The sequence below is a fragment of the Raphanus sativus genome, chromosome 4 (assembly GCF_000801105.2).
Source record: "Raphanus sativus cultivar WK10039 chromosome 4, ASM80110v3, whole genome shotgun sequence".
Classification (NCBI taxonomy): Eukaryota; Viridiplantae; Streptophyta; class Magnoliopsida; order Brassicales; family Brassicaceae; genus Raphanus; species Raphanus sativus.
Genome location: NC_079514.1, coordinates 14,458,600 through 14,476,543, shown reverse-complemented (window position 1 = coordinate 14,476,543; position 17,944 = coordinate 14,458,600). Strand labels below are relative to the sequence as shown.

At 39.5% G+C, this 17,944-nt stretch overlaps 7 protein-coding genes and 1 non-coding gene across 12 annotated transcripts; 3 read left to right on the top strand and 5 right to left on the bottom strand.

Annotated features, from left to right (window-relative positions):
- Positions 1 to 740: 740 nt before the first annotated feature.
- LOC108848839 (eukaryotic translation initiation factor 3 subunit B-like) lies at positions 741 to 3,634 on the bottom strand. Of its 4 annotated transcripts, XM_057007858.1 has the most exons (9): positions 3,455 to 3,634; positions 3,249 to 3,317; positions 2,914 to 3,055; positions 2,785 to 2,826; positions 2,630 to 2,701; positions 2,293 to 2,544; positions 2,096 to 2,170; positions 1,915 to 2,012; positions 741 to 1,813 (listed from the first exon to the last, which is right to left on the bottom strand). In XM_057007858.1, exon 9 carries the CDS (start codon positions 1,365 to 1,367, stop codon positions 741 to 743), a length of 627 nt encoding a protein of 208 aa, XP_056863838.1. In that variant the 5' UTR covers positions 1,368 to 1,813; positions 1,915 to 2,012; positions 2,096 to 2,170; positions 2,293 to 2,544; positions 2,630 to 2,701; positions 2,785 to 2,826; positions 2,914 to 3,055; positions 3,249 to 3,317; positions 3,455 to 3,634. The 4 variants fall into 3 exon arrangements, with proteins under 4 accessions (XP_056863838.1, XP_018477792.2, XP_056863839.1 ...); XM_057007859.1 differs by lacking the exon at positions 3,249 to 3,317 and having other exon boundaries at positions 1,386 to 1,813; XM_018622290.2 differs by lacking the exon at positions 3,249 to 3,317.
- Positions 3,635 to 4,393: 759 nt separating this feature from the next.
- On the top strand, positions 4,394 to 5,137 carry LOC108850364 (putative F-box/kelch-repeat protein At4g39756). The gene is made up of 2 exons (XM_018623912.1): positions 4,394 to 4,483; positions 4,724 to 5,137. Exons 1-2 carry the CDS (start codon positions 4,394 to 4,396, stop codon positions 5,135 to 5,137), a joined length of 504 nt encoding a protein of 167 aa, XP_018479414.1.
- An 84-nt stretch (positions 5,138 to 5,221) lies between these two features.
- On the bottom strand, positions 5,222 to 7,559 carry LOC108849104 (magnesium transporter MRS2-5). The gene is made up of 7 exons (XM_018622608.2): positions 7,418 to 7,559; positions 6,544 to 7,016; positions 6,370 to 6,440; positions 6,168 to 6,296; positions 5,748 to 6,092; positions 5,624 to 5,671; positions 5,222 to 5,536 (listed from the first exon to the last, which is right to left on the bottom strand). The coding sequence occupies exons 2-7, from the start codon at positions 6,983 to 6,985 to the stop codon at positions 5,306 to 5,308; spliced, it is 1,266 nt and encodes a 421-aa protein (XP_018478110.1). The 5' UTR covers positions 6,986 to 7,016; positions 7,418 to 7,559; the 3' UTR covers positions 5,222 to 5,305.
- A 289-nt stretch (positions 7,560 to 7,848) lies between these two features.
- On the bottom strand, positions 7,849 to 10,399 carry LOC108849005 (nuclear transport factor 2). Of its 2 annotated transcripts, none has more exons than XM_018622493.2 (8): positions 10,248 to 10,399; positions 9,569 to 9,753; positions 9,190 to 9,481; positions 8,953 to 9,101; positions 8,592 to 8,879; positions 8,437 to 8,502; positions 8,289 to 8,349; positions 7,849 to 8,203 (listed from the first exon to the last, which is right to left on the bottom strand). In XM_018622493.2, exons 2-8 carry the CDS (start codon positions 9,749 to 9,751, stop codon positions 7,995 to 7,997), a joined length of 1,248 nt encoding a protein of 415 aa, XP_018477995.1. In that variant the 5' UTR covers positions 9,752 to 9,753; positions 10,248 to 10,399; the 3' UTR covers positions 7,849 to 7,994. The 2 variants fall into 2 exon arrangements, with proteins under 2 accessions (XP_018477995.1, XP_018477997.1); XM_018622495.2 differs by having other exon boundaries at positions 8,953 to 9,098.
- A 133-nt stretch (positions 10,400 to 10,532) lies between these two features.
- TRNAT-CGU (transfer RNA threonine (anticodon CGU)) lies at positions 10,533 to 10,604 on the bottom strand. The gene has a single exon. It is a non-coding gene; the product is annotated as a tRNA-Thr (tRNA).
- Positions 10,605 to 10,644: 40 nt separating this feature from the next.
- LOC108849272 (uncharacterized) lies at positions 10,645 to 13,917 on the top strand. Its single transcript, XM_018622821.2, has 14 exons — positions 10,645 to 10,805; positions 11,048 to 11,327; positions 11,418 to 11,557; positions 11,622 to 11,757; positions 11,834 to 12,076; positions 12,150 to 12,223; positions 12,305 to 12,401; positions 12,477 to 12,582; positions 12,663 to 12,756; positions 12,851 to 13,041; positions 13,112 to 13,211; positions 13,319 to 13,435; positions 13,539 to 13,595; positions 13,694 to 13,917. The coding sequence occupies exons 1-14, from the start codon at positions 10,722 to 10,724 to the stop codon at positions 13,793 to 13,795; spliced, it is 1,821 nt and encodes a 606-aa protein (XP_018478323.2). The 5' UTR covers positions 10,645 to 10,721; the 3' UTR covers positions 13,796 to 13,917.
- A 1,577-nt stretch (positions 13,918 to 15,494) lies between these two features.
- LOC108848283 (protein SPIRAL1) lies at positions 15,495 to 16,498 on the top strand. Its single transcript, XM_018621604.2, has 3 exons — positions 15,495 to 15,641; positions 15,864 to 16,155; positions 16,244 to 16,498. The coding sequence occupies exons 2-3, from the start codon at positions 15,895 to 15,897 to the stop codon at positions 16,319 to 16,321; spliced, it is 339 nt and encodes a 112-aa protein (XP_018477106.1). The 5' UTR covers positions 15,495 to 15,641; positions 15,864 to 15,894; the 3' UTR covers positions 16,322 to 16,498.
- Positions 16,447 to 17,595, bottom strand: LOC108848282 (ubiquinone biosynthesis protein COQ4 homolog, mitochondrial). The gene is made up of 2 exons (XM_018621603.2): positions 17,304 to 17,595; positions 16,447 to 17,116 (listed from the first exon to the last, which is right to left on the bottom strand). The coding sequence occupies exons 1-2, from the start codon at positions 17,487 to 17,489 to the stop codon at positions 16,622 to 16,624; spliced, it is 681 nt and encodes a 226-aa protein (XP_018477105.1). The 5' UTR covers positions 17,490 to 17,595; the 3' UTR covers positions 16,447 to 16,621.
- Positions 17,596 to 17,944: the final 349 nt, after the last annotated feature.

Sequence of the window (17,944 nt, the reverse complement as noted above, 5' to 3'; positions counted from 1 at the left end):
TTGAATTCCACCTGGTAGAGACATCTAAAGACAAACCCGCAGAACTTGTGACCCGAGCACTCTCAACGCAGATAGCAAACGAGTCTTTCCTTGACTCGGATGCTTTGATAAACTTTACAGTCTCTCTTATGTTCTCTATTAGACTTGTGGCTAATTCTAATCCTGCTTTCACAATCAGATTCAGAATATGGGCAGAGCATCTAACATGCATGAACTTTCCTTTACACAACAGCCCGTTGCTACCCCCATTGCTACTTAGAAGACGATGCTTAAGAATATTTAGCATACTATCATTAGCTTTAGCATTATCTAGTGTGATAGTAAATACTTTCCTCTCCAGTCCCCATTCCTTTAAGCAATCATAAACTGCCCTAGCAATCACTTCACCAGTATGAGGAGGTTTAATACTACAAAATGCTAAGATCTTATTATTCAACCTCCAATTCTCATCTATGTAATGCGCAGTAATACATATATACCCCATCACTACACTTCGGGCTGTCCACAAATCTGCTGTAAAACACACTCGACCCTTGTGTTTCACTAAAACATCTATCAACTTAGCTTTTTCTATCTCATATGTCTTGTAGACATCTGATGCAGCAGTTTGTCTACTGATAGGCTGAACATCAGGGTTAAGAAATCTATCTCTCTCTCTCACTTTTTCATATTCAACATACTTAAAAGGTAAGTCATGATATATAATAACCTCAGACATCTTCTCTCTATCAGCCATATGATCATACTGCAGGCTGCAGTAGAGGAGAATCAAACTGATGTTTACAAAGAAGTTTTCCTTGGGAGGACCAGATATTGAACCCATTAAGAGGATCATTTTGTTCACAGTCACAATGTCTATTATAATCCTCTTCTGGCATTGTAGACACCGTTGCTATATAACTTCCACTTGGATTCCAAACAACCTTGTTCGCATTCACGGTTTCAACTGAGGAAATTGCAACAAGCCGATCCACGTCATAAAACTCAAGCTTGCCCGCTTTCAATCCAGCAAGAACAATGAGATTGCCTTTGGGCGACCAAAAGAGGGCATCTGCTTGCTTGTTGCTTAAACTAGTAAGCTCTGTGACCTTTCCAGGTTTCTTCATCGAGTAGAAACTGACAGCTGATAATAGATTTGGTTCGTCGTAAATCACAGCAAATCTGTGACCGCTAGGCTCCCATGCAAAAGCCAGGATCTCCTTGTCCACCTTGAGAAAATCTGTGGGTGTGCCTTCCTCCTCTTTGATGCGGAAAAACTCAAATCCCCCGTAAGTATTGACAGCGAGATACTCACCATTGCTCTGCCAGTGCATCTTGCAGTCGCTGCCAACAACGGCGGTAAGATCCTTCTCTGCCAGCTTCACCATGCCGGCAGTGGCGGACCCAGAGATTAATTTTAGTGGGTTCACATATATATATGACTTTCAAAATATTAAGGAAAAGAGGTGTCAATGGGTTTGAACCCTGGTTTTTGGGGTGTCAAAAGGTTCAGATTAACCAACTCTGCTGCAGATTCTTTTGGTATTTTCATACAATTTTATTTATTTGACCATATTTGTGGTGTCAAGTGACCCCACTTGGGCTTTACTGGGTCCGCCTCTGCATGCCGGGGATTCGCAGAAGAAGAGCCTTGACAGGCTGCTTGCCACCGGCTTTCAACAGTATTGCCAGTACAGGTTCGGTAGGAGACCAAGATATATCTATAACATCATCAACGTCCAGTAGCAGGTTGAGATTCTTGGTCTCGTAGACAGATGCAGTGTTGTTTTTGTTAAACGTGGCAAAGTATTCATCATCTTCACCCCCAGCCCATCTGCATGGAATTTAAAAAAGTTAACCATATCAATAAACTTGTATAATAATAATAAAAATAAAAATAAAAATAGAAAATCGAAATGCAGTTAAGGAAAATACCTAATCACAGGCCATTGGGGAGAGTCAGCAACACCAGCATTATTTAGTCCAACGATTCCTGTCCCAGTTCTCACATCGAAAATCTTTAGCCAGAGTCCCTGCAGATCAGGGAGCACAAGTTTGAACAATTTTGCAACAAGAGGAGCTGTGGGAAGAAATTATGAATCAAATATGCACTCACATTTGAGTCACTCGGGTTTGGTGTGCTATAGGTTACCAAATACTTCTCCCCAGGAGATAAATCAAACTGCTCAACCTTCAATAACAAAGAAAAGGAAAGAACAGGAGAAAGAGTCAAAAAAAAAAAAAAATTTAACAAAAAGAGAGAAAGCATGAGTAGGCGGGTATGGTTTCAAAATAATTAAATACGAAGAAAACCTGATAATGATTAAAACGCCTGAGGGGGGTATGGTCGTTATGATATCTTGAGCCCCACATAATGACCATTTAGTAGTAACATGTGACAAAGAAAGAACCTCGTGGAGACCACCGTGAAAGCCACCTCTTATCAGCAGGCCAACTGAAATAATGGTTGGCATCATCAGCACCAGACCAATCAGCATTATATATAAGCTTGTTACGTGTGCCAACACGGACAAATAATTCATCCAAGGCTCCTACGTAAAAGCACTGCAAAGACAAATATACTTTGGTTAACTTAGCATCCTAACCTAGCCATGATATGCAGATGAAAAAAAAGAAGACAGTGACGCACCTTGGAGTCCAAGGGAGCGTCAAAATACGACCTGGTCAGAGAAGAAGAGTTTGGAGTAGAAATGGGAGTTTTCTGCACAGGAACACAACAAAAAGAAAATTGTTTCTTACTCCACACATAATTGAACGAGTTAGAAACAAAGATCTTGTGCCTACTTTGGTTTCGATCTTGATAAACTGCAAGTAAGAGCGCTCCTTCTGAATGGTAATAATCATTAACACCATATTGAAGCATATCTACACCGATAACAAAAATGAAAGAAAAAAACAAGAACATAGACGTACTCTCTCTGGGCGCTTGGGCCCAGCTTTCAGAACGTGACCACTGGTATTATCAGATTTTGGAGACTCTCTTTTTGGTGCACTAGACACAGAGTTAGGAGAATCAAGGCGGAGAACAAGTGATTCATGAATACGTGTAGCTCTCCTGAAATCATAATTCATTGTAAAAGTCAGCAAAATATGAGACATTCAAGCAGAGATACCAACACGATAAAACTACAAATCACTTTATACGTTACCACTATATATTCTCTAATGTAGTTACATTTTTTTCCAACTAAGCCTCAACTCTCATGTATATATACAGGGCGAGTGAGAGAAAGAAGGATGTTACCAACATTGTAAACTAGAGAATGTATGCGAGTTACGAATATGGAGAGCGACCTTGCCAAGCAGGCCCAGCAGAACTGTAAGATATAACAGAACTTACTACCCTATCTATCATGTACAAACATATTCACACGACGAACCAGATTTGGACTCAATCCACTTCATAAACGAGCAACATTACCAATCCAAAGGTAAGAAAGAAACCCTAACTAACCTTTTTCCCCGAGGAGGAGGGCTGCGACTCCCTGAACTGGAAGGAGATGCGGATCCAGAGATGGACGGAGAAGGACGGACACGGCTTGGTTTCGCCATAGGCGATAGATCCAGCAAAAGCGAGTCCCTCTTCTACAAATTAAAACCCTAGCGGATAAAAAAGTAAAGGCCAGAGAGACTGTCAATTCTCTTTTTTTTTTGGTCCTTTCGTTCGCGGACGATGGATTTTTATAGCGCGATGATTTGCGCCGGGGTTTTTTTTTAAAGGGCTTTTAGCTTAGGAGGCCATTTATCACTTTTTGGCGGGAGATGATTCAAAAAACCGATTAAAATCGCTCAATAAAACTGATTTTGAGATTGATTGTTTACAGTTTCTAAAATGATTTTTGGTTTTTGATTTTACCAATCAAATTTTTTTTTTGAAAAATAGATTTCCTAAAATTTAGGAAAACTAAATTTTGAAATAACTACCTATTTCTTAGCAAAAACTAAAAACCCACATTTTCTTGGATCCACCAGGAGTGTACGTGACTTTTTCAATTTTTATTTTTCTTTTTGCTGAAATATTAATATATCTAGATTTATGCTTTCATATAGTATAGATAAATAAAAAAATATTAGTGAGAATATAGTAACTATTCCGAATAATAGTACGAATCACTAAGAAAAAATAGTAACTATTCCAAATTACTAAGAATCAACAAAAAAAAATTTGTACATCATGTAAAATTAAATTCTAAAGCTACAAATAAAATTCATCCAGAACAATCATAGCCTAAGTAAAAAGCATTTGTTTAACTTGATTTTTTTTGTAGGAGATGTTAACTTGATGGTCACTCAAATGTTTAAATCCTAAAGGCTAAATGGTGATTCAAGACTTAACTCTACTTAACTCTTTACCTGACCTGGTGATGAGCTCCGCTCGTCTTTACTTAAATCAATGGATATGGTCGATGGAAAAGTTTACGTTAGGAGCTGTGCCAAGAATGAGTATTGTTATTATGATCCAAAAGAAGGTAGATGGGGAGTTGTAACTGATGCACTGCAGTTTGAGAGAAAGTGTCTAATAGCAGGCCCGGCTCAAACTTTCAACAAACTCTGTGCTAAAACGAAAAAAATACTAAATATTTTAGGCCCATTTTGATTCTTGTTTAATGAAGGGCCCTTTATATAACCAGTCTCACATGCATTACTAAAAATACTAAACTACTTTCTTCACCCAAATTCTAAATTTTGGACCCTTTTCTTATAAGAAAAATTGATTTAAAAGGTAGGACCCGGTGCAAATGCACCGTCCGCACACCCTCAGAGCCGGCACTGTCTAATAGAGAACGTTTGGTACTATTGTGGTGAAGAATATTGCTCGTGGTTTGACACAAAGCTTCAAAAAGGGAGAGTGGTTAAAAGTTTGGAGGTATTGAATAGGAATTGTTGTGCTGGTGCTCTTGCAGTAGTTAACTACTATGGGAAACTCTTAATCTTGTGGGACAAGCCTGGTCAGGGTGAAAACAAGAACATTTGGTGCGCGGTGATTGCGCTTGAAAGATGCAATGGTGATGAAGATTTTATGGAAACGTTGAGTGGGCTAGTGCCGTTCCCAGTTCATACGTTTTCTTGCGCTGTCAACAGGTATGGGGTTGAACATGCTTTGGTTCTGGCCATTGACAATGCCTTTTTGGCTTAAAAGTTACAAACTTATCTTCTTTCGTTGATTCAATTTCATATGTAAATTCCTTGGATTTTGTCACACTTTTAAATACCTAAACTGAGTTTGACACTGAAAATTATTAGCTCTTCATCTTCACAAAAGACTAAAAGAGTAACTCAAGGATCTCACAAACAATCAAAAGTTTTAGAGAGGGAATACTTTCTTGTGCTTGAAGTATAACACAAAACCAAAATACAAAAGTCCACATGCAATACCTGTTACAAGCAAAACCCATTGGAACATGGTCGGATCCTTGAAAACAGAGTCTTGAAGGTTCATCCCGAAAACCGCGGTTACAGCTGCGAAAATGGCCGCCACAAAGGTTGCTGCGGTGAGAAGCAGTTGAAACTGAATCAACTGATTCTGTACATTCCCCTAAGAAAAGAAACATGGTCAACAAGGTTAGAGACTAGGGATGAAACAAGAACAAGATAGGCAAAGCTTGGTTTTGTATGTTGTTACCAGCTTAATGTTGATCAGATCCTCTGTATCATCAATATACTCTTTTAGCTGCAAACACAAGCTCATAAATCAAAAATATTGAATAGAAAAGACATGTCGTTGTAACAAAGTTTAAGAATCTAACCGATGATAGTTTGCTGAGTGTGTTATCAACAACCACGAAGTAGGCCTCTAGCAACATCTCTAACTGGTCGATGTTCTCCCCGCTGCTAGATGAGCTTAACAAGCTTCTGTGTGAGCCAACGACGCTACTAAAGGCTCTTTGAAGCTTCCCAAGGTTTCCACTAATTGAACCAACAGGTGAAACCGGCGCAGACTTGGAAACTATTCCTGAAGATCCAAAGTGCTCATCGAGGTTGTCTTCCAACTCCACTGAAGCATGAGCCTCTGATCTTTCTTTCTTCTCAGTCAAATACATCTCAGCCATGTCATCATCATCATCCATTAAATGTTCTATTTCATCACAAACCTGCAAAACCCTCAAAATCACAATGTATGGGACCCCAATTTTTCTAAAATTTGAAGAGTTCTTTTGTCTGTTCACCTTCTGAACTTTCTGTGTTAAGGCAAGGAGGCGACCTTTTAATCTTCGTACATGTTCTAGATTAAGTGTGCTAATGTTTGTGGCTAGTTCATCAAGAACAGGATACACCTCCATCTCTAGCTCATTCACCTGTTTAAAATCAAATCCACCAAAAGCTTAGTTACACATCAACTTTCTTGAAGAATGATCTTAAGAAGAATACCTGTGCATCTAAAGACAAGCAAGATAATTCCAAAACCAGCTCCAAGGCTTTAAATTCAAACGGCAAATCATCTGAAACCAAAACAGACAACAGTTCTTTGATGTTATCAGCAATCTATCTAACCAGTATCATAACTCCAAAGCCACCAAAAAGCTAATATAGAAATGAGCTGACCTTTGAGATTCAAGTTATGGTTAGACTGGAGGCGTTTACAGAGTTCAGACTGATAGTGAACAACAGACGCATCCCTAGCATTCATGAGAATAACCTCTTCAGCAGTGATTATACACCTGATCTTCTCAAGGCTAACCACTATCGCTCTCTCACGCCCCAAGATACTGGAGGGGTAAATAAACAAAGGGTCAAGAAGCCTCAAATCCCTCGATGGTAAGGAACAGCGCTTCATGATAGTAGCCTTGTCGAGCTCCAGAACCGTCGAGTTCCCATTCTCGTCGATCTTGACCCACGAACGACTAGACTGGCCTCTCTTCTTGAGGCCAGAGTAAGGGTGCCCACGGTTGCTTTGTCCTTCGAGATTAACCGGTCTACCAATCTTTTGGGAAGATATGAAATCCGGTAGAGTAGAAGCGGAGAACGGATCAGGTTGTTCTCCCATGCTTCTATATCAGTTCGTGCTTACAGGTTTACTGCAAAAGGTTTGATGTATCAGAAGCGAAACTATTAAGCAACCATCTGCAACAAAAAGCCTTGTAAAACGTCGTCGTAGTAGTGAACATTTCTACTAGAAACTGCGTTTGATCATCACGAATCTACCTTTGAGAACCCTCAAAACTCCTAAATCGATATAGATTTTGAATAATTAAGTTCCTAATGGAGATAATTTACAGTAAAGGAAGATCAAATTCAGTAGACAATATCTCAAATTCGAAGAGACCGGTCCTTAAATCGCCGGCGATCAATTAGGTCGATTCCCAAACCCATACGATCAAACAAAGTAACGACGATTCATGAAAGTATGAAACCGAAGCAGATCGTGATAATTGTAAAGCGAGATTACAAACCCTAAGATTCCAAACGAAAGCTTTACCTTTCGATTACAATTTATTTTAGTTTCGCAAGCAGCAGCAGCAGCAGATGAAGAACAATTACTTCCTTTGTTTTACACAGTAACAACGCTTCCTTTCTTTTCAACCAGAGACATGACAAACGCATAACGAGCCACGTGGAGACTATCTGCGGGATGGTATACGCTTTCTAACTTAGACCGACCCATAGGAGATTGGTTTCAATAGTGTGATACAGGAAATGCAAGCACTAGCCACGTCATCATCATATGAAAATGTGAAACATAGTTGTTGTATAAAAACAGAGTAGGTTATTTTTGAGTGTTCTTCATCTTTTCTGATATTTGATTTTCCTGTTAGCTTTCTATGAAAAGTAGTCATGTTTTTCTAGAGTCCTTTCATCTTGGATTCTGTATCAGTGGTTCTGAGTAAAGAAAGCAGAAGCATCCAACAATACCAACATTTTAACCACTTTAATCAAATTGATTTCAAGTTGGTCAAAGAACAAGGGTTCAAAAACCCAATTACAATCCAAAAAATGACATAATCCACTAAAAGAATCATAGCTAGAAAAAGTCTCTGTTCTTTCAATCAAAAAGTCTAGTTTTTGGCTTGAGCATTGCCATGACCGTTCTGAGAAGCTTTAGCATCACCGCTCCCTCCTCTATCAGGCCCGTTTCTCCCGGAGCCTCTTCCTCCATTCACACCATTGACCCGAGGTCTGTACCCGTCCTTTCTGTAACCATTCTCGTTCCTATTGTTGCCATTGTTCCGCGCATAGGCTCTCCCACCATTATCATTGTTGTTGGCTGCACAAGAATTCAAATAAACAATATAAGATATTTTGTTCCTTTATCATCTACGAGACAACAACATTGACATTAAGAAACTTGCCTCGTTTTTCTTCTATAGATGCTCTTCTGTTTCCGACATAAATTGGAGATTCCTTGTGAGCCTAGAGTTGTTACACACTCCAATATCAGAAAATAAAAGGATACAAAGTATATTGAAGTCTAAGAATTTGATGAGCAAAAATCATTACCTTGAAGACATTTTTGATCGATTCACTATTTTCAAAGGCCACAAACCCAAAACAGTTCCTTTGTTCCTGAAAAAACAATTTTTTTTAAGCGTGTGAGTGAACCAGTCAGTGCTTAAGGTTTCTCATAGTTAAGATCTTTTTAAAAAGAAACTGACCGTGTAGCTTCTGACTTGGATGCCACCTCTTCTAATAGCTCCAAAGTCTTTAAATGTTTCAAACAGTTGCTCCGGAGTCGCATCCATAGGCAAGTTTGCAACAAATATGGAACCACCTCGAGCTGGTTGTTGAGCGGTGGATCCAGCAGAAGGTTGTTCAGGAGCTTTGGTCTGAGGAGCAGCTACTGGTGCAGGAGCTTTGGTCTGAGGAGCAACTCTCGGCTTTTCAACAGGTTTAGGCTTTGCTGGTGAAGCTTTAGCATTGATCTGAGCACCATTTTGAGCAGCCTGTTGGAACTAGAGATTAGACTTTTAACTGTAAAGATATAACAAACAAAACAGAAAGACAACGAAGACTCACAATTACTGCAAAGGACTTCTTGGGACCACCAGCGTCCTCTTGAGGTTTTGCTTCAGCAGCTTTAGGCAAGTTGCTGTGTCCATTCACAACCTTCTCCTCATTTGTAGCTTTAGCAGCCGGCTCCACCACTTCATTTGCAATAGGCTCTGCTGGTCAAAAGAGCAATAAACATGTGAATCCAAACAATGTTCAAGAATATATATATTTCCAAGTTCTTGATTTGTTGAAAACACTTACCAACGACAGTTTCTTTTGGACTATCCTCGACCTCCTCGACCTCCTTGGTAGCTTCTGGTTCAGCAAACACGTCGGAAACGTACCTAAAGACATCGTTGAGAACAAAGTAGCTTCCATTCTGCGGCACGAGGAAGAAAGACTGAGTAAAACTCTTTCTTTCTCCGTCTTTGTCAGTCACCAAACCGGCGACCAGAGTCACCACAGCGTTCTTCAAAGACGCTTGGGAATCAGCAGTCAGGATCTGGATCTTCGAGTTTTGGTAGTCCACAGACATTATCTGATCATTAATAGCCTGCAAGATCTTGTCTAATAAATAAAAGAAGCCAACAAAGACATACTACTAGTATTGGCATATGGGTTTAGAAGGAAGAAACTTTACTTTCAATGATTTGACAGAAACCATATCACCACCATCAAGACCAGGCCTTCCAAGCACACTTTCCTCGAGATAGAATCTGTAAACTTCGGCGGGCTTTTCATAAAGGTGGGTGTAGTATTTCTGAACAAAGGCATTGCCAACCATGTGTGGATCCACTGATGGAGCGTTTGATACAGATGTCATCTCTGCATAATCCAAATCAGAAACTACTCTCTAAGTCAATCTAAAGTAAAGTGTACAGAACAGAAACAGAGCCATATGCAGCAACAACCACACAAAAAACAAAAAAGGGTTTCTTTATCCGCAAAACAAGATAAGCCGTAATCAAAACACTCCAATTCAAACAGAGTATATAACATTAATGAAACAATACACTAGATTCCCCATTCAGAAAGAAAAAAAACTCTAATCTGCAATTAAAGTATCTACAGTGAATCTTGCGGTTTTACAATAAACAAAAGAACAAACTGTTAACTGCAAAGTACGGTTGTACTAAAAAACTACCGGCTTACTGAAACTAAAAGTAAGCATATAAGCAGCATAACTTCCATAGATCTATGAACTTTGCTTTGCTGCAGTTGAACCCTCAAAAAACAAGGGGAGGAGACCTTTGTGGTAGAAACAGCAAAAGCTTAATACACATATCATAAAAAAGTTAATTAATGAGAAGAAATTATACCTCTGATAATCTGTGAAGTTTAGAGATTAGAGGGAAGGAGGAGGAAGCAGAAGAAGATTTTTGTTCGTTCTAGTGATGTATATATATACCTTCTAGGGTTTTACTCTGAATAAATCCTTCTCCTAGAGAGAGATTTGGGCCGATTACTTTTTGATTTTATTCCTTTTTCACTTTTGGATATTTTCCATTAATATTACGCCACGTAATCAATCATAGCCGAGTAATGGAATGTTTTATCTCTTTTCGTGTTAATCATGCTGAAAATACGAAATAAATAAAAAAAAAAGCCCCCGGCGAGGATCGAACTCACGACCTTTCGCTTACGAAGCGAACGCAATACCACTATGCTACGGAGGCGCTTTGTTCAACATCTAAAAATTCGATGTATTTTCTCACAGACTAAAGCAACTTCGTCTCTACTAGTGTTTGACGAGAAGGAGACCAGAGCAGAGAGAGACGCCGCCGCGGGAGATTATGTGCGGGATTGCAGTTATAGTGTGCGGCGTTCGTATCGAACTGCCGACGCTTTCTTCTCCCTCTGAGCCTCCTTTCGAACGAGTAAGATCTCTTCTCCCACCTCTCTTTTGATCTCTTACTGTATTATATTATTGACGATCAAAAGTTTGAGTCCCCATTCCTCTTATGTTACTGTTTGTTGGATGAATCTCACAACTCTTTTTGAGTCCTTTTTTATTTATTTATTTATTGATGGATAAAAATAAAGCATTGTGATGAGTGAATTGATTGTTCATAGATGAGCTCTTACGTGAGCTGATTTGGTGTTTTCTTGGTTAAAACAGTTACAATTCTCTGTTGAAGATGTGAAATCTGCGCTAAGCCAAAGAGGTCCTGATAGTGTCGGCCAATATAAGATTCTTCTTCAACCAACTTGTGCTCAAGAACCTCTTACTACTCTCTCTGTTTCTGAAGCTACTGAAGCTACTTCTAATAACCTTGAGAATACTACTACTACTGCATCCGCTGAATTGCATTTTATAGGTTCCACATTGCAGCTTAGAGGAACTAATCCTATTATCCAGCCATTGGTTGATTCTTCTCGAAACATTCTTACATACAATGGTCTGGTTTTTCTTCTTAACCTCCCCTCTATTTTTGTTTTTGAATTCTTTGAATAGTTTTTTTCCTTTTGGGTATGTTTACCCCCTGCAGGAGAAGTATTTGGAGGAATTGAACTCAGTAGCTATGATAATGATACTCAAGTTCTTTTCAAGTCTTTAGAGAAAACAAACGCTTTAGTTCCACATGTTCTTTCTATGATTAAAGGCCCCTGGGCCCTTATCTACTGGCAGGTAACTTTTTGTATTTTTTTCCCTAATTTTCTCGTATCATTTTACAAAACTTCTTCTCTATCAGGAAAGCTCAAGAACGTTGTGGTTTGGTAAAGATGCTTTTGGTCGGAGGAGCCTCCTTGTTCACTGGCCAACCGTGGAAGACCCTCGTTTTCTTCTCTCCTCCGTTTCACCAGCTTCTTCTGTTGCTAACGGATCTGGTTTGTATTGCTTAATTGAATTGAATAAGCCTGTCTACACTTCAAGCCCCCCCAAGTAACATCTATTCTTTGTCAGGATTGGATTCTGAAAATGGTGATAGCATTCATAGGTTTTGGGAAGAGCTTCCATGTGGAGTGTACAGCATTTCTTTCGGGGTTTCAGAATCCGGTTTATGTATACGTGGGGAAATCACAAAGCACGAATGGAGAAATAATATGTGGAAAGAGTTGATTGAATGGGAAAGGAGTTTAGTCGTACCAAGACCTGAAGATCTATCAATCTCTTCAATTCAAGAAGAGAAAGACAATGCTCTTTCAGGTACTGCTTAAAGTTCTTCAGACTCCTCCTCCCTGTCCCGAATTTTCATATGCCTGACAAGTTTTAGATTTAGGATTCGCGCAGAAAGTTTTGGTTGTTCTAAAGGAATCAGTGAGGCGGCGAACTTCACTACATAGCATTTTTCAGGTATGAGCTTTCTAATGAATGCTTTATGAAATACTGAATATATTTAACCTCAGAAACACCTTCTTATTGGCATATGAATAGGGAGAAAAAGAAGTTGTTCCAGTAGCTGTTCTTTTCTCTGGTGGATTAGATTCCATGATTCTTGCTGCACTGTTGGATCAGTGCCTTGATCCAAAATGTAAATATTTTTTTCTGTCTTTCAATTCTGAAATTGATTTTTAGATTCTCAAAACTGTTTTTCTCTTTCTTTCAGATGAAGTTGATCTCCTTAATGTGAGCTTTGATGGTCCTAGTGCTCCTGATAGGATCTCGGCCAAGGCTGGAATAAAGGAACTTAAAAAGATTGCACCCTTGAGAAGGTTTTTAACTTTAGATACATTTTATAGATGCACCTTTTTTTTTCTTTTAAATTTGCTGCAAATGTACTTGGAAATTTCAGGTGGAAGCTTGTCGAGATTGATGCTGATCTGCCAAAGTTAACCTTGGAGACAAAGCGTGTTATGTCACTCATAAATCCCGCAGATACTTACATGGTAAACTTCAAAAGCCTTGAGAGTTACTTCATTACATTCTTCCAAACTTGAAGAGTTTCTCATTGCATTTCTTTGAAAATTGCAATGTTTCTAGGACCTTAACATAGGAACAGCACTATGGCTTGCTGCGCGTGGTGATGGTTGGATTCACCAAGAAAGTGACAATCAAGGAGATAGCCGACGATTTAGATATAAGTCTGATGCTAGAATATTGCTTGTTGGCGCTGGAGCTGATGAACAATGTGCTGGTTATGGTAGACATAGAACAAAATATCGAAATGGGAGGTATATGCATGATATTTTCTCTATGGATGGAAACTAATTTCATAAACTAATCTTTGGGAAATTGTTTTAGCTGGGCTGCCTTGGATCGAGAAATGAAATTGGATATGCAGAGGATATGGAAAAGAAATTTGGGTCGAGATGATCGATGCATTGCAGATAATGGTAAAGAGGTATGTATATATGTCAGAGCCCTGCCTGGATATAATAAACTCAAAATCGCTTTCTCTTTGTGCTCTGTTGTCAAATAGTTTATTATTATAATATACATTTTTTCCAGGCGCGTTTCCCTTTCTTAGATGAGGATGTGATAAAGACTCTCCTTGACATTCCCTTGTGGGAAATAGCTGATCTTGAGCAACCAAGTGGAAAGGGAGATAAGAAGATTCTTAGACAGGTGAATATGCTTATTTCAATTTTTTTACTTTTAGGAAAAAAAACCCTCAAGAACGTATTTAGAAACTTGATAAACACGAAATGTTAACTTTAAAATTTTGAAGGTTGCAAAGTTGCTTAGTTTACGTGAAGTAGCAAAGATGCCCAAGAGAGCAATACAGGTATGAAGAGGGTTGAAGATAGTAAAGCTGAAAGCTTTGTGTTGTATTTTTCTTTAATGCAGTGTCTTACTAGGATTTGGTTGTGTGGTTTCTTTCAGTTTGGTTCGAGAATAGCTCGTGAATCAAATAGGAAGAATTTTGGAAGTAACCGAGCGGCTAACCAGGCCTCTGCTGGGAGCGTAAGATTCAACGCACCGTGAGAATGAAAGAAAGGCTTATTTTATCGATAGACAACTGTTGTCAGATCACAATTTTGTGTTGTACTGTATACAAAGGACTAGTCTTTGATGAGTTTCCCGTTTAAAAACTTGATTTTGCTATTGATGCTGATGTGTGCATGTGACATCATCATCACTGAAGTTTAACAAACATTTGTTAAAGAATATAGGGTTAAAATCGAAAAACCACAAGAACACCCAAAAAAAAACTAGCGTTGTTAAACCTCTGCAAAACCCATCCACACTAACGTATCAATCCCAAAGTCTAGTTCTTTCTTGCGTTTAATTGATGGAAAGCGACAGCATCATTGGCTCCTATACTGTTCTCCTGGAACCTGAAAGGTAAACTCCATTACAAGCTTGCATTTTTATAAAACAGAAGTGTGTCGGGTTCATCAAAGTTATGGACTTTTTGTATAGTAGTGTAAGATGAAGTCAAAGTGTGTTTACTGCTTGAATATTATTAGACCAAAGTGTGTTGGGTTCATCAAAGTTATGAACTTGTATACTGGTGTTAGATGAGCTCAACTATAAGCTTAAGCTGGCTAGGCTTTTTCAGTGGCGGCATATCTTTTTTAAAACATCTCTTTATTTGCAATTTTGGTTCTTTTGTAGATAAGCTTGATTCAATCAAATGGTAATGAATGGTGTTTGCTTTAAGGGAATTCTTGTCTTGGCTGCCACGAACCGCCCGTATGCAATTGATGCAGCTCTGATGTCGTTTTTGACCTCGTAAGTACTCATGTTGTTTCACTTATCAGACTGGACTTGCTAACCTTTATCGTTGAAATGTCTTTGTTTTAGGTGATGTACGTGCCACCGCCTGATGTAGAAGCTAGGTTAGATATACACCCGACATGAGACTAGGAGAGGACGTTGATCTCAGGAAGATCGCTGAGGAAACAGAGAGCTGGAGGAAAAGTGGAACAGTGTCGCCTTAGTGGAAACATTGCAGCAACGTCTTTGTTCAACCGCCATTTCTTAACCGAAAAGAAGTCGCTTAAGCCGGCATTGTCATCATTCGGGAAGTTGTAAAGATCGGATCTGAAAACGTTTCCGGTTGAGAAGAAGGTGGCGTCCTCCAATGTTTTGGGGTCGTGGAAGTTTAGTGTATTGAGCTTAATGTTGCTTGCTACCGGTGGAAACTATTACTTTTAACCAGAGAAAACATGATGAACTACTATTAGCCTCCGCTCCTCCTTGCTGCTGCTACATGAAAAGTGTCTCTTCTTTTTTTTTTTTTGGTCAGGCCAGTGTCTCTTCTTTTATTATTCTGAAAATGTGTTTTTGTTACAAAGTTCAAAATTTCAAATGGTTAAAACGGGCTAATAATAATGAGATACGGACAAATGACAAAGACCGGCCATTACATGATAATGGCCCACAAACTTTTCTTTTTCTTTTTTTTCGTCAACCCACAAACCTCACTATTGGATTCATCGGTTACCGTCGTCGAACATTCGTGAAAAGCATGAATAATAATTAACTCTGGTTTTGTGTTACTACTACTGATTGGATCATGTTTAGCTCCAAATACCGAAATAACCATCTGAAACTTCTTAAACCTCCTACAATGTTGCCGGTTTTAGAAAACCATTCTTTTGAAATCAGATAATTTCGATGAAAGCTGTTAATATTTTGTTTATCAGCATTTGAAAAATTGGTGAGTAACCAAAAAAAAAGAAAGAAAAAAACGGCCAATTGAACCGGAAGAATGAGAAAGGGCAAAACCGGTTTGAGCTTGTTATAATAGACTGGTTTTGCTTGTTAGGACTCAGTAGTCACACACTTCTCCTTCCGTTTGCTTCCGTTAGATCTGATCGCCAAGGTTTGTTTCTTAGACTCCTCCTTTCTTCTCCAGATCGGTTCAACTTTCTTAGTTTCAATCGTAGATTCCTCTGTTTTGATCCCTGCTCATACTGTTTCTTTACTCTCAAATTTTTTTAAAAATTAGTTCTCTCTATGTGTTTCGTAGATTCAAGAGTGTAGCAATGGTGATTACATTTCGCTGCTAGGTTTTCGATCTGATTGTGTGTGTTTTTGTTGATAGGTTTATAAAGCCAGTCACTTTATTATACAAAATGGGTCGTGGGAACAGCTGTGGTGGAGGTCAAAGCTCACTTAATTATCTCTTTGGCGGTGGCGGTGATGCTCCTCCTCCTAAGGCCGCTCCAGCTCCCACTGCTGCGCCTGCACCAGCACCAGCAGCTGTGACAACAGCTACTACAACTACTACTGTTGAACCAGCAGTACAGATCAACAAGGAGATCCCTGCTGGTATCAAAACTCCTGTCAACAACTACGCCCGAGCTGAAGGACAAAACACCGGAAACTTCCTCACTGTATGTTCTGTTTTTTTTTCTCTGTGTCCATTACTCGTAAATGAAATGTTCCCTCCTTAAAAACAACATTGTAACGCTCTCTGTGCAGGACCGTCCTTCCACCAAGGTTCATGCAGCTCCTGGAGGTGGATCATCTCTTGATTATCTCTTCACTGCTGGCAAGTAAAACCAACATACATACATTGTGTGTGTCTAGTAATGCAAATTCGTATCCATTTTCTTTCTGTTTCTCAATTTTTAAACTGTTTCATATCATGATGGTTTCTTGTCAACCCTCGTTTATCTTTGTAATATTCTGCTGAAAAAATGTTCATAGCATTTGAATCAAAGACACTTCATTCAAGTTCTCTCTTATTTCCCAAAGTTCTCACTGAATCAAACAGATACTAAAAGTCTAAAAAAACAAATTACATTGTAAAACCAAGTACAAGTCTTTTCTCAAAAGGTTCTAAAACCCATCACTCACTCACTTAGGATGTTGAGGAGCAGTGATGATCCCCCATTTTCTCCTCACTTGCTCCAAGTCTTCATCAAAATGACGCTCATAGTAAACACACATTAGGTCTGTACACTGTCTCCCAGCTCTCACAGCCCAAGGAAAGTAATGCCTAAAGAACATCGACCTCTGCTTCTCATTAAACCTCACGGTTCCTCCAACCACAGAGAGCATGCACATCGGAAGATACATCTGCTCAAACTCTATCACTTTCAGCGCCGACTCGCCAATCAGATTCGTAGGGAGGCCGAAGAGCGTGTGCCACAAGTCGTGAACTTCACGTGCCCGCGTGGCTACGTACGCCAGCTCGTCCGTCTCCATGAACCTCACAGGAGGACGGTCGTCTGGAGAGAAGTTTCTAGATCCCATGAACTTGGCATATGCAGCTCCGAATGTGTTGTCTGGTAGATCCCAAGCGTGACCTACTTGCTCCGACACAACACGAGGACGGTCCAGCAAGATAGCCTTGCAGAGATAAAAGAGCCAGAGACAAAGATTCAAACCAAAAAGACTTCAACTTTATTGTTCAACAGGAAGCAGCAATAAGCAAAGTCTCTTGTCTCAAAGACATCAACAATGAACTACTCTGTAACTAATGAAACAGTAACGGTAATAAGAGAAGAAGAGGAGAACAGCTTAGAAAAGGACTCACTCTTCCTTCAGGACTCTTCTTCATCCTCTCAAGAACCATTTCGAAAGCTGGTTTTCCGGTGGTTTCACCGAGTGCGGCGATCAGATCCGCCCTACGAGGATTAACCAACGCACCGACGGCAGAACCAACCGCTACGGCTGCTTGTTGCCACCGGCTCAACGGGACTCGAGCTCTTTCGATCGTCATCGTTCGTCGTGGAGAACCCTCCTCCGGTTAACGAACTGTGAAACCTCTTTAATACTCTCAGATCAAAATGTATAGACGACGGTGACGAGGAATTTAGACGACACGCGCTTACGTCTCAGCGTGGACTTTCTATTCTTACGATTCGACATTGGGCTTTTAATTGTGTCATCAAGGGTTTATAACTTTGTTGTTAATACGGCCCATCAATTAAACTTCTTATTAGCATTTGATGTTTACTAATTAAACTCCGTGGGTTATTGGGTTTTGTCTCATTTTTGTTTCATCCTCATCTTACCTTTTTTTCAAAGACGGCAAAGGATTTGGAAGGATTTGAGGGAGCTAGGAATAGAGAGCGAGTAGTTCACCATTACACTCAGAAATGGAGGCTCTTATTTGGGCTATGAAATGTATGAAGAATTTACGATAATTCTCAGTTACTTTTGTAACGAATTGTT